The sequence below is a fragment of the Odocoileus virginianus genome, chromosome 3 (assembly GCF_023699985.2).
Source record: "Odocoileus virginianus isolate 20LAN1187 ecotype Illinois chromosome 3, Ovbor_1.2, whole genome shotgun sequence".
NCBI classification, from domain to species: domain Eukaryota; kingdom Metazoa; phylum Chordata; class Mammalia; order Artiodactyla; family Cervidae; genus Odocoileus; species Odocoileus virginianus.
In genome coordinates, this window is record NC_069676.1 from 75,547,163 (window position 1) to 75,562,028 (window position 14,866).

The window sequence follows — 14,866 nt, forward strand, 5'->3', positions numbered from 1 at the left end:
TCCCAGTCTGCATGGATCACCTGCCACAGGCAAAATGGGCCTTTGTTAGCAAAGAGGTATATTTTTTCTTCTTTTGCTTTCTGACTACACTTCAGCCCAAGCTCATCTGTTTCTGGTAGATTCTCACTTAAGGTGACAAGAAGTAGCCAATGGTACAACATCCTGGATTTTTTTTTCCTGTCATTTCCCTTAAAACTCTGTAGGGGTGTGCAATCGGCCTCTCAAGATTCAACAGGTAACAATAATGTATCCCTCTGTTTCTCGCCCATAAAATGAGCATTCTCAAATTCCCAGCAGGGAATATGTGTCTGTGCTGTGGCCCCTCCTACCTCCAGTACACAGCCAGCTCCCTGTTTTCCAGCCCGTGGTTTATAGCACTCCACTCCCCTAGTACCAAGTCCTATGCTGGTCAGGGTTCTTAACAGCAAGCAACAGAAACAGACTGGGAGTAGTATATGTGTGGAAGAAATGTCTGAACGGGAAATTGAGTAGTTCACATATTCATTAGAAGGCTGTAGAAGCAACCTCAGAAATCAGGCAGGAACAAGGCAGGCCAGACCACAGCCAAAATCCCACCATAAACACAGGTGAGGACACAAGTGCACTGTAGAGCGTGGCCCCAGCTGGCCCTGCAGCTGCCTTTGGGGTTCAGCACTGATGCCCCCACCAGACTCCTGACACTGCAGGAGGCCAGGACAGTTCTAGCTGCTGCTGCCGCCGCCGCCACCGCCCCTATCACCACTAATGCCTTCTTCTCCCTGAGAAACCAACAAACACAGATGCAACAAACCAGCCAACAAGCCTGGAACAGAAGAGAATGACCTGGCTGAGTCCAAGAGGCACAGTGACAGAGATTTGGTCCAGCGGACCAGGTTGTGATTCAAAGACCAGGGCGGTTGCATTGAATTGTCATAGTTGAGGCCTGTGCCGGCTTCTAGCTGCAAGGGAGGCCATGAAGGCAAGACTGTGGTACTTTTGCCTCATGAGTGGAACGTGGGCTTTGTCTCCCACTGAGAGTCATAAGAGGATGGAGTTTCATATGCTAATTAGGTGAGCATCCCCCGCCGCCCCCCAAAAAAATCCCTATTTTTCCTGTGTCATCTAATCTCCCACACCATCCTGCAAGGCAGGTGGCGTTATTCCCATTTCATAGATGCAGAGAGTCAGGGCACCTTGTTGTGAACAGAAGCAATCCCTTCCCCTGGCCTGACGCCACATCAAGAGCCTCTGTTGGGCGTCCCCTTCTTTGGTCCTCAGCACAGCCTGTGTGACCTGGTGAGTTTCCTGGCCTTGGGCTCCCACTGGACTTTAAGTCATGAGGGGTGAAGACAGTGTGTTTTACTCTCCACAGCTCCCCACAAGCCCTGTGTCTCTGACACCTACATACTCATCAGCAGCGCGGTCACATGTGTTGGTTGGCTCACTTTGACCTGAAGGAAACAGTCCTCCCAAAACTCTCATTTCCAAGTAGATGACTTTCAGTTATTTCACCTCTCTGCTCCTCAATTTCCCTCTAATGGAGATAACAAAAAGGCAACAATATTCTCTGCCATGTCTGAGATCAAATGCACTAAAACATATTTAAGAAAAAGTTAAATTCAGGGAATTAGTATAACTTTCATTGCTCTTTTATAACATGGTCTTTAACACATAAACAACTGTGACTTAAGTATCAATCGTCCTGACACATATTTCTAGTTGGTATGACTTATATTCTGTGAGTGCCACCTTAGGATTGAAACAATGCAGAATAAAGCCCCCTTCTGATATGATACCCAGCCAGTCCATTTGTATGAATCCACCCCAGTCAAGATGGTTCACTGCTCTGTCTTTATATTAGTTTCAACTCTGAGCATTACATGCATCCTGAAAAAGGACGTGGCCTTGGGTGGGACCTTGAACTCTTGTTCTGATGCTTACCAGCTGTATGGCTTATAAAAGTGTGGTAATCTCTCCCAACCTCAGTCCCCTCAGTTAGGATGGTCTGAGGATTAAATGAAACTGCCAGTAAAGCCCGTGGCACATAGCAGGGGCTCCGTCCATATGGCTGTTGTTTTGTTTGTTTGTTTTTATTTGACTGCACCAGGTTGCAGCATGCGGGATCTTTACTTGTGGCGTGTGAACTCTCAGTTGCAGCATGTGGGATCTAGTTCCCTGACCCAAGATTGAACCCCGGCTCTCTATGTTGGTAGTGCAGAGTCTTAGCCACTGGACCACCAGGGAAGTCCCAGTGTGGCTTTTGTTGTTACTGTCATCTATTTCTCATTCTGGTTGACACTCTGCCTAGTGCAGTAGCTATTTCATCAATGTAGCAGGACTATTAATATCATTATTACTAATAATTATTAATAACCACAAACATGACAGTTTGGACAGCTTCTCAGAGGAGACCCACCTCAGTGAGCTGACAGCTGCCAGAATAAATAGACTCTGGAGCATCAGCTTGTGACGATCCCACTGACCTGGAAATATGACTCCAGAGAGAGACCCCCGTCTCCCTCCCTCTCCCGTCCTCCCACTGGGGACACGAGCTGTCAGTAGAAAAGCATCCGCTTGACCGTAGCCCTGATCTCTGGCCACAGATGAGGAATGTTAGCCCTCCAGGGAGAGTCTAGATAACTGCGGGATTGAAAGGATTCTGACAAGGAGAGAGCTGTGACCAGCACAGCCCTCCCAGAACCTGTCTTCCCCATCTTCTCCAAGGATACGGTCCCCAGGCCTGGCCTGTGGGCTGCCTTCTCATGTATGTGTCAGTCTCAACAGGGGCTCCATTCGAGCCCTGAAGGTGGGCTCTGTGGGTGACAGGAAAGAGTTGATCCAAACAGGCCTTAGCATAGGAGGTCCAGGGGCAGTGACCCCTGGAGTCATCCGTGTCTGGTGTCCACCCCACCAGGCTGCTACCAGCTCCAACCTTGAGCAAGTTGGGTAGCCCCTCACCCGCCGTCTTCTCATTAGGAAAGTAGCAATATCCTCTCCCATGGGGCTGTTGGAAGGATGAATGAAGTCTTGTGTTTAGCACGCAGGGGCGTGCATTGTTGAATACACACTCAGTGAACGCTCACCCAGAGAGAAAAGGAAGGTCGAATGAAACCTGCTTCCTCACGCAGTCCCCCCTGGGGAACACGGAGAGGAAGGACTGGGCTGGGGACCCCACCACCCTCCTGGCCCCAGTGAGCCTTTCGAATGCGCTCGCACCTTCATGAGCGTCCCATGCCTCTTCTCTTTGCAGCTGAACCGAAGTGATAGCGACAGCTCCACCCTGTCCAAGAAGCCACCTTTTGTTCGAAATTCCTTGGAGCGGCGCAGTGTCCGGATGAAGCGGGTAAGACAGTCCCTTTGTTTGCCCAAGTCTGGTGTCCTTCACACACATCCCCTGACGCCTGACTGTTTCTCCTCAGCCACTGGATAAAAGAAAGCACTTGAAAGCATGGTGGTATTTGCAAATGGAAGTTGGTGAACTGTAAGGCCTGGGTAGGCACTGGGGAAAGTACCAATGTAACATAGTTTTTGTGACCAATAAGTTAGGTCAGGAGTGGGCATACTTGTGTAGAAATCAAAGTCACGAAGAACCAATCAACCCAAGACGTCACAGCTACCCTGGGAGCCTGCCTCGTGCAGGTCTCTGCTCCCTGTGTCGTCCAACTGACCGAGCAGTTGAAGATCCCTTGCAACAGCCTCCTTGCAGGAAGAGAAGCCAGGTGCCCCTGCCCCCCACGCCTCCCCACCGAGAGCTGACCTGGAAGCAAGGAGGTACGAACAGGACTCAGTCCAGCTGGAAACTCCCAGGGAAGAGGCCCCAAGCTGTCCCCGCGGAGCAACCTGGCCTTTCCTTATGGAGAACGTGGCTGTGGGATGGGGGTTGGCAAGAGGCCATAGGCCAAGGCCCGACTCCTGCTAAGGACTTTTACTAGTCACGGCTGCAGGAGGGGCAGGGGGCCCTCCCCACTTTGGGCTTTCAGCACAGACTTGACAACAGTTCTGGTGAGCTTACAGAACTAGAAAAAACTCAGGAGCCAGAATGTCAGAAAGAGAAGCAGAGATAACGAAGCAAAAATGCAGAGAAAGGAGAGCGTGCTGATAGCCCCATGTGGGGGCAGCGCCTTAGCATCTCCGGCAGGCCTGCTGCTGACCTGCCGGCCTCGGGAGTGGTCCTGTGCCACAAGTCCCCAGAAAGAACCAGAGACAGCAGGAGAAAGAAGATAGTGCAGAAGAGGCTCTCTCCCAGAAAGGAGAGAGTGCTGGCTGCCTGAGGATGTGGACATGGCTGCAAGTGACGGGGGCATCCCCTGCCCCACCCCGCCTGCTGTGGCTGGCCAGCACTCTAGTCCCTGGAGCACCGAGTCACCTTGGGAGCTTGTTGATTATGCAGATTCCAAGGCCGTGCTTCCAGACCGCCTCATCCACGTGGCTGGGGTGGGGCCCTGGAAGCAGCATTTTTATAGGCTGCTCAGAGAATTCTGGAGCAGGTGTTCCGTGATCCATTCCTGGAGAAATGACACCGAGGAGTTCCTACTCGGTCCCCACTACACGTCTTACAACTCCCTACCTGCAGGCAAGCCCCTCAGAAGTGCCTGCTCCTTCACCCCCTCTTCCCCTCAGCCAAGGGGATGCTTTGCAAAGGGGACCCTTGAGAGCTGGCCTGAGCCCATGTTCCCTTCAGGTCCTTCCTATGTCCTGAGGAACAGTGGTGTCCAGAGGAAGCCAGGGCCCTTGCACACTGCAAGGAGCAGCTCGAACAAGCCAAGAGCCACGGGGAGAAGGAGCTGCCGCAGTGGGTGCGGGAGGACGAGCGCTTCCGCCTGAGCAGTGCGTGCTGTGGAGAGGGCCACTGGGCAAGGGCCTGAGAGGACTTCTAGTAGCCGCGAGCAGCCCCTGGTCAGCAGCTGAGTGAGGAAATGCAAGGAAACGAACCCTACCCAGGACCTGAGGGAGCCTGGCTGCAAATCATCCCCTTGTCAAATCCCCAGATAGGTTCTCAGTCGGTCAAAACCTAGATTTCAGCCTCATGAGACCCTGAGCAGAGGAGTCAGCAAACGTGTGTGCTAAACTCCTATCCACTCAAAGTGTGGGATGATGATTTGCTTTATGTTTAGCTGCTAGTTTGTATAAGTTGTTTAAATATATATATATATATATATGATACGCTCAGTCATGTCGGACTCTTTATGACCCCATGGACTGTAGCCTACCAGGATCCTCAGCCCATGGGATTTTCCAGACAAGAATACTGGAGTGGGTTGCCATTTCCTTCTCCAGGGGATCTTCCCGAACCAGGGATTGAACCCGGGTCTCCTGCATTGTAGGCAGACGCTTTACCGCCTGAGCTACCAGGGATGCCCAGTAATAGAAAACCAACACAACACCCAATAAAGTGATTTCAAAATTGGTATTAATACAAAAGACATTAACTATGAGACCTGCCCTCACTTCAAGCTGGCCAGCATGCTTTTAGGGATGGGAAACCACTCAATGGAGTGGTTCTGTTCTTTTCTAGGGTGACCATTGCCTAGTCTGTGCTTATAAATGAGCAAGGCCGGGAGATCCAGCTGAGTGATCTCAGTGACTCCAGGTCTCACCTGAAGATGCTTTTGCTTAGCTCTGCTCCCCCTGTACTATCCTCAGCCGTGTCCTACTCTTCGTGACCCCGTGGACTGTAGCCCGCCAGGCTCCTCTGTCCATGGGATTCTCCAGGCAGGAATACTGTAATGGGTTGCCATTTCCTTTGCTCTGGCCGATGGCCAGTCTCAGAAACTTGTCTGGACATGTGGATGCAGAGAGAGGCAGAGCTCCGGCAGCAGATAGAAGACAGAGTAAGGGAAGCAACTGCGTGTAGGGAGTGAGTGAGTAGGATCTGGAGCCAGCTGCCTGGGGTGGAATCTCGGCTTCAATGCTTATAACCTGTGTGATTTAACCTCTGGGAGCCTCATTTGTGCACATGGTAACAGTCAGGACCTCGCAGGGTCATGAAAATGAACTCAGGTAACGGAAGTAAAGCGCCCAGCACCGTGACTGGGACATAAAAATGCTAATAGAGGGGTAGACATGGGAAAAATCAAGACAGGCTCCCAGGGGCTGGGCGAGCCCCACTTTTGCAGTGGAAGCCCGTGGATGAACGAAGGAGGGTAGCTGAGCTCCAGAGCAGAGGAGAGCGCGGGCTCACTGGACCTGGTCCGGTACTAACCAGTCCAAACTATCCCCACCCCCGCAGCCTTCGTCTGTCAAATCCCTGCGCGCTGAGCGCCTGCCGCGCACCTCGCTGGACCTCGAGTTGGACCTGCAGGCCACCAGGACCTGGCACAGCCAGCTGACTCAGGAGATCTCGGCGCTGAAGGAGCTCAAGGAGCAGCTCGAACAAGCCAAGAGCCACGGGGAGAAGGAGCTGCCGCAGTGGGTGCGGGAGGACGAGCGCTTCCGCCTGCTGCTGAGGATGCTGGAGAGGCGGGTGAGTGCGCGCGGCTGCAAGGGAGGGCCGCGAGAGCGCTGAGCCGGTCCCGCGGTCCTGTGACTCGCGGAGCGTGCTCCCGGAGCCCCTCACGCTCATCATGCTCCCCCAGGAAAGCTAATTCGCGGTTTACTGGCTGCCAGGTCCGTTTGCTGCACGCCCAGTGTTTGCGTGCAAGCCCTTATTACTCACACGTTTATTCCACCAGCTGGTCCTTCATCAGACATGTTGGGGGACACTTTATCTATACTGGGGCACACACATGCACAGAATAAATACAAACGCTGACCTGCCCTTGTGCCTGCCTACCCAGTCCCACATAGCACGTTTCTCCAAAGGGGAGAGGAGTGGGTCCTGGCTGGGCTTTATCCTGATGAAGACGGCCGAGGATACAAGCCTGCCGGCGTCTCATCCCTAGCGTAATGAGTTGGAGCGATCTCAGCGCTGCTCAAGGAAAAAGATACAACCACAAAGGGGCCAGAGCAGCCGATGAGTTGGATTTGGGCGGCTGCTGCTCTCACACGTGTGTATTTGGGAAGGTTTCACATGAGACCTTCTGCACGAGACACGCCCAACCCCAGCCTCCAAAGGCAGCTGTTTTGGCGCCACTACCTAGAGGGGAGGAGGCCAGGCGAACTCCCAGGGAAAAAGGGGGTTGGAGAGGGGACCTAGACATGGAGATGATGTCTCTTGGAGCACCATGAGGAGTCTTGGGTTGGGGAACTCCAAAGCAGCAGGAGTTTGGGATCTCTTACAGCCCTGGGGTTTAACACATCTATGACTAGCAGATATTGGGTGCATTTTTAGGGGGTATACGTAACAGACAGGCTCTAAAAGGCTTTAAAAAAAAAAAAACAACTGCGATTTGAGCTTCATTTAAAACAATTGGATGGGTAAAAATTTGTCTTTGGCACCAGTGGGCTCTTGAGCTAACAGATCCCAGACTGTGGTGAAGAAATAAACACCATAGGACTAACACACGGAGACCATCTTTGACTCATTCCTTTCATATCTGCCAGGATGGCTGTCCATGGCAGAAATGGCAAGCTTTTGCTAGTTTTCTCTGCACACAGCCAAGCAATGCAAGAGCACCTTCTAGAAGGTGCCTCACTGGTTTGTTGGGAGGGCCATTTGCTGAAATTCCAGCTCTCAATTCAGGTGATGAGAACATAAAGCAGGAAGGTGGTGCTGGGCTTCTTAGGTCTGGACTTGTGGGAGCCTCAAATTGACTCTGGTAAATCATAAGTTCCCCAAACATTTCTTTCTTTCTTGTTTGTTGCTTATACCAGAGTTATAATAACAGCATTAAGAGAAAATAGAAAATTAGAGAAAGTTTTAAGGAAGAGAAGGAACTAAATATGTCTCTAATGGTAGCTGTCTATTACATTTATCTTGGAGCTTCCTAGTAGCCAAGGCAAAAAGAGGTAAGCAAACAAGTATGTATGTGTCCTGCCTTAAGAAAGCACCTACCAAGAAAACCTGACCTTTCAAATAGGTTTTTTTTTTAATAGTAAATCTATGACTATCTGATGATGATTCTGTTAAAGAGTCATTTAAACCGTATAGCTTCACTAGCCAAAATTTTGTCTTCTTGCTATGTTTTCAAGTGTGTAGAACATGGATATTTGAGGGCTCTCTGGTTTGTTCTCTAAAGTGCTTCCTTAGGTTTGTATCAGGAGGGAATACTGTATTGTTCCTCAAACCCTTGACCATAATTGCATGATTTAAAATTGGGTTTCTACAATTTCTTAGTTGTATGCTGTTAAAGCAGTTTCTTAACATGCCTGAGGCTTCGTTTCCGCATCTGTAATATAGAACTTATTATAAAGCCTACCTTCCTAAGTGGCCCCGAGGAGCAGTGAGGTGACATGCATTTTAGCAGGTAGCCCTTGTCGCCTTACTTCTGACAGGTGCGCATAGGTATTCGGTTCCCTGGCCCCGAAAACCTATCCTGTCTGACACATGTTGGAATCACTTCCCTTCATCATCATTCAGAATAAAGAGGAACAGGAAGCATCATGGTGTCTGTCCCATGACCCTCAAACCTTTTAACCACAGTAGACTCATTTATGCTAGAAGGGTCTCCGTGGCTGACCCACTTCTAGAGACCCTAAGGACCCTCTTCTGCCTCATTCTGCCCTCCAGATGGACCGAGCAGAGCAGAGGGGAGAGCTTCAGACAGACAAGATGATGAGGTCGGCCGCCAAAGACGTGCACAGGCTTCGAGGCCAGAGCTGTAAGGAGCCCCCGGAGGTGCAGTCTTTCAGGTCAGAAAGTGGGCGCCGGGCCAGGCGGCCTTTCCCTTCCCACCCTGCCCTCCCAGCCTCGGTCTCCTCCTCTCCGTCTTGCTGCTCCCGGTCCGTGCGCCTTGCTGGAGCAGAGCCCCAGCTCTCTGTAGCAGGTGTTTGTCCTCTGCCGAGTCTTCCCCTGTGATCTGTGAGCCCCGTGGTGCTTCCCCTCGGCTGTCTTTATCGGTCCCCACACAACACAACCTAATTTGTTAGATCCTTTTGTTTAATGGATGAGCCACCTGCTCCGGCCTTTCCTCTTAGCGTTCCCATCACCAGTAACTGCGGAGGATTGGCCGAGGGATAAATCAGCCTGGGAGTGACGGATGCTTGCTGGGCCTCCCTAGTCCTGCCTGCCCCCTGCCAGGATCTTGGGGAGATGCCTTCTTGCCACCCCGGACCCAGGCGTGTCCTGGGCCTCCCCGTTCACAGAGGGTTTTGCATTTAGGCTTGTGTTGTCCTCTTGGAAAAGGTATTCATGTTTTTGTATGTGCTAAAATGCATCCCTTTGTGGAATATAAAGATGTAAAGTATACTGTCATTTGTCTAACCACACTTGGACATCTTTTCATTCTTAACCAACTGGGAATCTAAAACAGACCACCAGTGGAAATGGCCATGGGCCCTTTGAGACTTCAGAGGCCCCTGATTGGAACTGGAGGTGACTGTTCCTGCTGATGTTCCCCCAAGGCAGAGATTCTCAGCAAGGGGGCTACTTGAGCCTCCAGGGAGGGCATTTGTCAATGTCTAGGAAAATCCTATGGACAGAGGAGCCTGGTAGGCTGCAGTCCATGGGGTCACTAAGAGTTGGGCACGACTGAGCGACTTCACTTTCATTTTTTACTTTCATGCATTGGAGAAGGAAATAGCAACCCACTCCAGTGTTCTTGCCTGGAGAATCCCAGGGACGGAGGAGCCTGGTGTGCTGCCGTCTGTGGGGTCACATAAAGTCGGACACGACTGAAGCGACTTAGCAGCAGCAGCAGCAGGGATATTTTTGATTGTCAGAACCAGAGGAGGGCTGGCAGAGATGCTTCTGACGTTTTGTGGGTAGAGGCCAGGGATGCTACTAAACACCCTACCTGCACAGGATTAGCCCCACAATGAAGAAATTATCCTGTCCGTAATATCTATAAAGTGAGGTTGAAAAGCCCTGCTCTAAAGGGATGGCCTGGGACTTCCCTGGTGGTCCAGGGGTTAAGAGTCCACATTCCCACTGCAGGGGGCACAGATTCAGTACCTGGTCAGGGAACTAAGAGTCTGCATACCTCATGGCGAGGATGGAAAAAAAAAATACATAAAGGAATGGCCTTTTTTACAGGGAGAAGATGGCATTTTTCACGCGGCCTCGAATGAATATCCCGACCCTCTCTGCAGATGACGTCTAATCGCCAGAAAAGTATTTCTTTTGTCCCACTGATCACGCTGTGAACCTAGACTGTGGCTAAAGTTATTTATGTGGTGTTATATGAAGGTACGAAGTCATGAGTCGTCTAGCACTCTTGTCCGTTTGAAGATAAACAGAATTTTTTAGTTTGGGTTCTATTATTATTAAAAAAAACCCAAAAAACAGACAAAAAAAAAACCAAAACAAAAAAACAAACAAAAAAAAAAAACCAGCATTATAATGACAAGATTGTATAGTTTGTATATTTAGGAATGTATTTTTGAGAAAGAAAATTTAAATGAACTAAAGCAGTATTAAGTTGCTGCTCTTCTTAAAATAAAGTTGTTTAGATTTTTTTTTTTTGTACAGATCTACCTACTAGAGGTTTCACTGCAATAAGAAGTAATGTTTGGGGGACAGTAATCCTCAAAGGATGTCCTGAAGGTGTCACAGCACAGCTGACCTTTCGTACTTAATGTATTTTGTACACTCTTTTTAAAAAGATGCACGGGAACTGTGCAGGGCTTCTGAGGTGCGTCCGTGAATCTTCACGCGCTGTGATGTGTTTTTATGTGGCCGCCTGATGTGGAGCGGGCAGCGTGGGGCTGGCTGGTGACTGGCCTGCCCACGCTGGTCTGATGCCCAGTGAAGCACTGACGCGAGTGAGGGAGGGCTGTGGAGAACACCTTTCAGTTTTATCTCCATCAATAAAGTGGCCTTTCTGAACAAACGTCCTCACTCGCTTTTTGTCCCCTACCCCTCCCTTCATCCGTGTTCCCCGGGTTTTTGAATCTCCGCTTCCCACTCATTCCCTTCCAACCCATCCCCAGGCCAGGAGAGTTGTTTTTTTTCCTTTCCTTTTTGTTCTCTCACGTGCTCATGAAAGGAGCAAATGTCTGCTAAGTGGGGCCTGCTGCAGACATCCGAGGTCAGCCTTCAACACCCCAGTCCCAGAATCTCTTCCTCCTCCCTTCCTCTGAAGGGAGCGCTGCAGCTGTCTTCAGAATAGCTCAAACTGCCAGCCACACCAGAACCTTGGGCCAGCAGGCTTCCCCGGGGGTCCGGTGCTTACGAATTCACCTTGCAATGCAGGGGATGCCAGTTCCTTCCCTGTTTGGGGAACTATTATCCCACATGCCTCAAAACAACTAAACCCACGTGCCGTAACTACCGAACCCACGTGCTGCAACTGGAGAATCCATGCACCTCCACAGAGGATCCCTCACGAGACAATGAAGATCCCTCATGCGCCAGCTAAGACCTGACACAGCCAAATAAGTAAATAATATCTTTTAAAAATACAGGGGTCTTCCATGGTGGTCCAGCGGTTAAGAACCTGTCTGCCAAGGCAGGGGCCACGGGTTCGATCCCTGGTCCAGGAAGCTCCCACATTCCTTGGGGCGACTAAGCCCGAGCCCCACAACTACTGAAGCCTGTTTGCCTAGACTCCGTGCTCCACAACAAGAGGAGCCACCGCCCTGAGAAGCCTGCACACCGCAGTGGAGAGCAGCCCTCGCTCACTGCAGTTAGAGAAGAGCCAGGCAGCAATAGAGGCCCAGAGCAGCCGAAGATCAGCGAATACAAATTAAAGAAAACACAGACTCCTGCACCCCAGATCAGTGAATACAAATTAAAGACAACACAGACTCCTGCACCCCAGATCAGTGAATACAAATTAAAGACAACACAGACTCCTGCACCCCAGATCAGTAAATACAAATTAAAGACAACACAGACTCCCGCACCCCTCTCTCAACCAGGATGGCCCAGAGACCTGCTTTTATCCACACTCCCACGTCAGTCTTACAGTAAAAAGTTCGAGGGACCCACTGGCTTAATGTAAGTGAATCCCAGGCAGAGGCAGAGGGGAGCAGCTCCACGTTCTAGCAGAAAGTCACACACACAGGGGACACTAACGGGAATGACCCTCTCCAGGCCACTGAGGACCGCTGCTGAAGGGGTGATGGAGGAGACCCCCCCCCCCCTTGGCTGCGGAGCCCCTCCCCCACTTCCTTTCCTGGCTGCTCCTCGTGTATTAGCCCTTATGTGAAGGAACCGTTCTGGTGCTCAGATGGTCTCGAATCTGCCTGCAATGTAGGAGACCCGGGCTCAATCCCTGGATTGGGAAGATCCCACAGAGGACAGCATGGCAACCCACTCCAGTACTCTTGCCCCGAGAATCCCATGGAAAGAGGAACCTGGCGGGCTACAGTCCATGGGATCGCAAAGAGTCGGACAGGACTGAGTCCGACAAGGTCTAAAGCGCACTTAAGTGCTATGGTAGCAAACCCTTCCACTTCTATAGGTGTTGGCATGGTCCTGAAGCTTTACTTATTTGTAAGTCACTTATCTTTACAGTAGCCCTCCCAGGTAGATAGTATCATGATCATTACTATTTTAGATCATTCCAACTTAAGTTACTTGCCCTACATCACACAGCTGGTAAGTGGCATAGCTGGGAATAAACCTAGAGCGTACTCTTCAGACTCCTCACCACAGTGACGAGTCTTCACATTTCTGTCCCCACCAGCTAGTTACCTCCCTGAAAGCATCCTGTATCGCCAGTTTTTCTTGTCTTTCCAGAAATAGGCAATTGCATATACAACCTTACATATGTATTCTTTTTTTTCTATCTGAAAGTGCATACTAACCAGACTATTTTAAACCTTGCCTTTTCTCACTTAGTAAGATATCTGTAAGAAATTTCATCATTTTTAACAACTCCAGAGTATTCCACTGCATGTCCAAATGAAGCGAGGGACATTTATGTTATTACCAATTCCTTGATTTTACAGCATCCAATTACTCTCTTTTCCATTCAACCTTTCACAAGTTTATGAGAGTATCTGTAGATAAATTACTGCCTATATACATATATATTTTTTTAACTTTTTAGTTTATATTGGAGTATAGTCAATTAGCAATGTTTTGATAGTTCCGGGTGGACAGCAAGGGGCTCTGCCATACATATACATGTACCCACTCTCCCCCAAACTCCCCTCCCATTCAGACAGCCACGTAACAATGAGCAGGGTTCCCTGCGCTATAAAATAGGTCCTTGTTGGTTATCCATGTCAAATATAGCAGTGTGTACATGTCCATCCCAAACTCCTTAACTTTCCCTTCCCCACTATCCTTCCCCACCTGGCAACCATAAGTTCATTCTGTACATACTGTGAGTCTGTTTCTGTTTTGTAAGTAAGTTTATTTGTATCATTTGTTAGATTGTACGTATAAGTGAAAATATATTTGTCTTTCTCTGACTTAGAATGAAAATCTCCAAGTCCATCCATGTTGACGCAAATGGCATTATTTCATTCTTTTTATAGCTAAATAGTATTTCATTGTATGAATGTAAATAGTATTTCATTGTATGTATGTACGTACCACATTTTCTTTATCCATTCCTGTGTCGATGGACACTGAGGCTCCATGTCTTATTACCTGCATTTTTCAAATGTTCCACGTAAAACTGTAAAAGTGCCTCTCAGTCATTTCTTCTCAGTATGTTTGCTGGCTTTATTAGGTGTCATGAAGATCAAGGACATAATACATTATAGGCACTTAACAAAATTCAGTCATTAATGAATGGTAGGGAACTTGTTATAATCCAGTAGAAATTATATTCCTACTATATTCTAGATGCTCCTGGGAATAACTAACAGTTGAAGTTTGTCCTACACCACCAGTAAGGCTTCTCCCAGGGCACTTGGGACTGGTTTTACATTTATCTAGGTCATATATTTATAAGACTTCCCAATCATAAATATACATGAAAATAAATAAATAAATATACATGAAGCTAATCAGAAATAACAAAATGACCTCAGCTGAACATTATAATAGTTTTTACCACTTGCATTGTAGTTCATATTTTGGTTTTGAACCTGTGATCATGAAGGTATCAGACACCTAGGAGCAGGCATCATGCCTGTCTTGTGCACCATTTTAGCCCCAGGGCCAGAGCAGTCCTAACGGATGGCAGAGCCTCAAACAATTGTTCTGTGAATGAATTAGTCTAAGACCAAACTTCTGACTGCCGTCCTGCTAAGTAATAACATGAACCTGGGAAATTTCCAGCGGTCTTATTTTTTGTTTGTTCATGGGGATTTTTTGTGTTTTGTTTGTTTTCCGGGGGTTTTTGCCCCTTTGACAGGCTGTCTTGATAACCAATGATTTCATGCAGAGTTTTCCAAAGCATAGTACCGGAGGCACTGTTAGAGGGTGCCTCGGTGTATTTCGTATAATTATAATCATATATTTAGAATCAACAGGACACTCAAGCACTTTCACTTTTAAGCTTATACGCATTTAACTCTATTATCTAGAAGATTCACAGATTCTTGAACGTGTACGTAATAAAATCTTCAAACACTTGCGATCATATGTTTATTTTAACTTGGCCATCGAACTCCTGAATTCACAGCTACTACTCCTGAGGATGAGGATGAACAAGCATTTAAGTTCAGAAAGGAATTGATTTAAAAACTGATTTAATTTAATTTCCTATCTTAGGAAATTCCCTGGCAAGGCCGGTGGTTAGGATTCTGTGTTTTCACTGACGAGGGCAGTGGTCAAACCCTGGACAGGGAGCTAAATGCCTGCAAGCCTGGTGGCATTGCCAAAAAAAATAAATTTTAAAAATCACATAATCAACAAAGAAACTTATCAGACAATGATTGAGTCAATATGTCTAGAATGGTGCTCGGTATCTGTAAGCTACTTTTCAACAACCATATAGTATTCCAC

At 48.6% G+C, this 14,866-nt stretch overlaps 1 protein-coding gene and 1 non-coding gene across 3 annotated transcripts in view; one reads left to right on the top strand and one right to left on the bottom strand.

Moving 5' to 3' along the window:
• Nucleotides 1-10,847, top strand: part of WWC1 (WW and C2 domain containing 1) — a 156,503-nt gene extending 145,656 nt beyond the window's left edge. For both annotated transcript variants that reach the window (XM_020892131.2, XM_070465752.1), the window contains 4 exons: nt 3,230-3,322; nt 6,209-6,442; nt 8,588-8,709; nt 10,052-10,847. In XM_020892131.2, the coding sequence (XP_020747790.2) occupies nt 3,230-3,322; nt 6,209-6,442; nt 8,588-8,709; nt 10,052-10,118 (516 nt within the window). In that variant the 3' untranslated portion in view covers nt 10,119-10,847. The remainder of the gene's footprint in view (nt 1-3,229; nt 3,323-6,208; nt 6,443-8,587; nt 8,710-10,051) is intronic.
• On the bottom strand, nt 5,263-5,334 carry TRNAC-GCA (transfer RNA cysteine (anticodon GCA)). Its single transcript has one exon. It is a non-coding gene; the product is annotated as a tRNA-Cys (tRNA).
• Nucleotides 10,848-14,866: the final 4,019 nt, after the last annotated feature.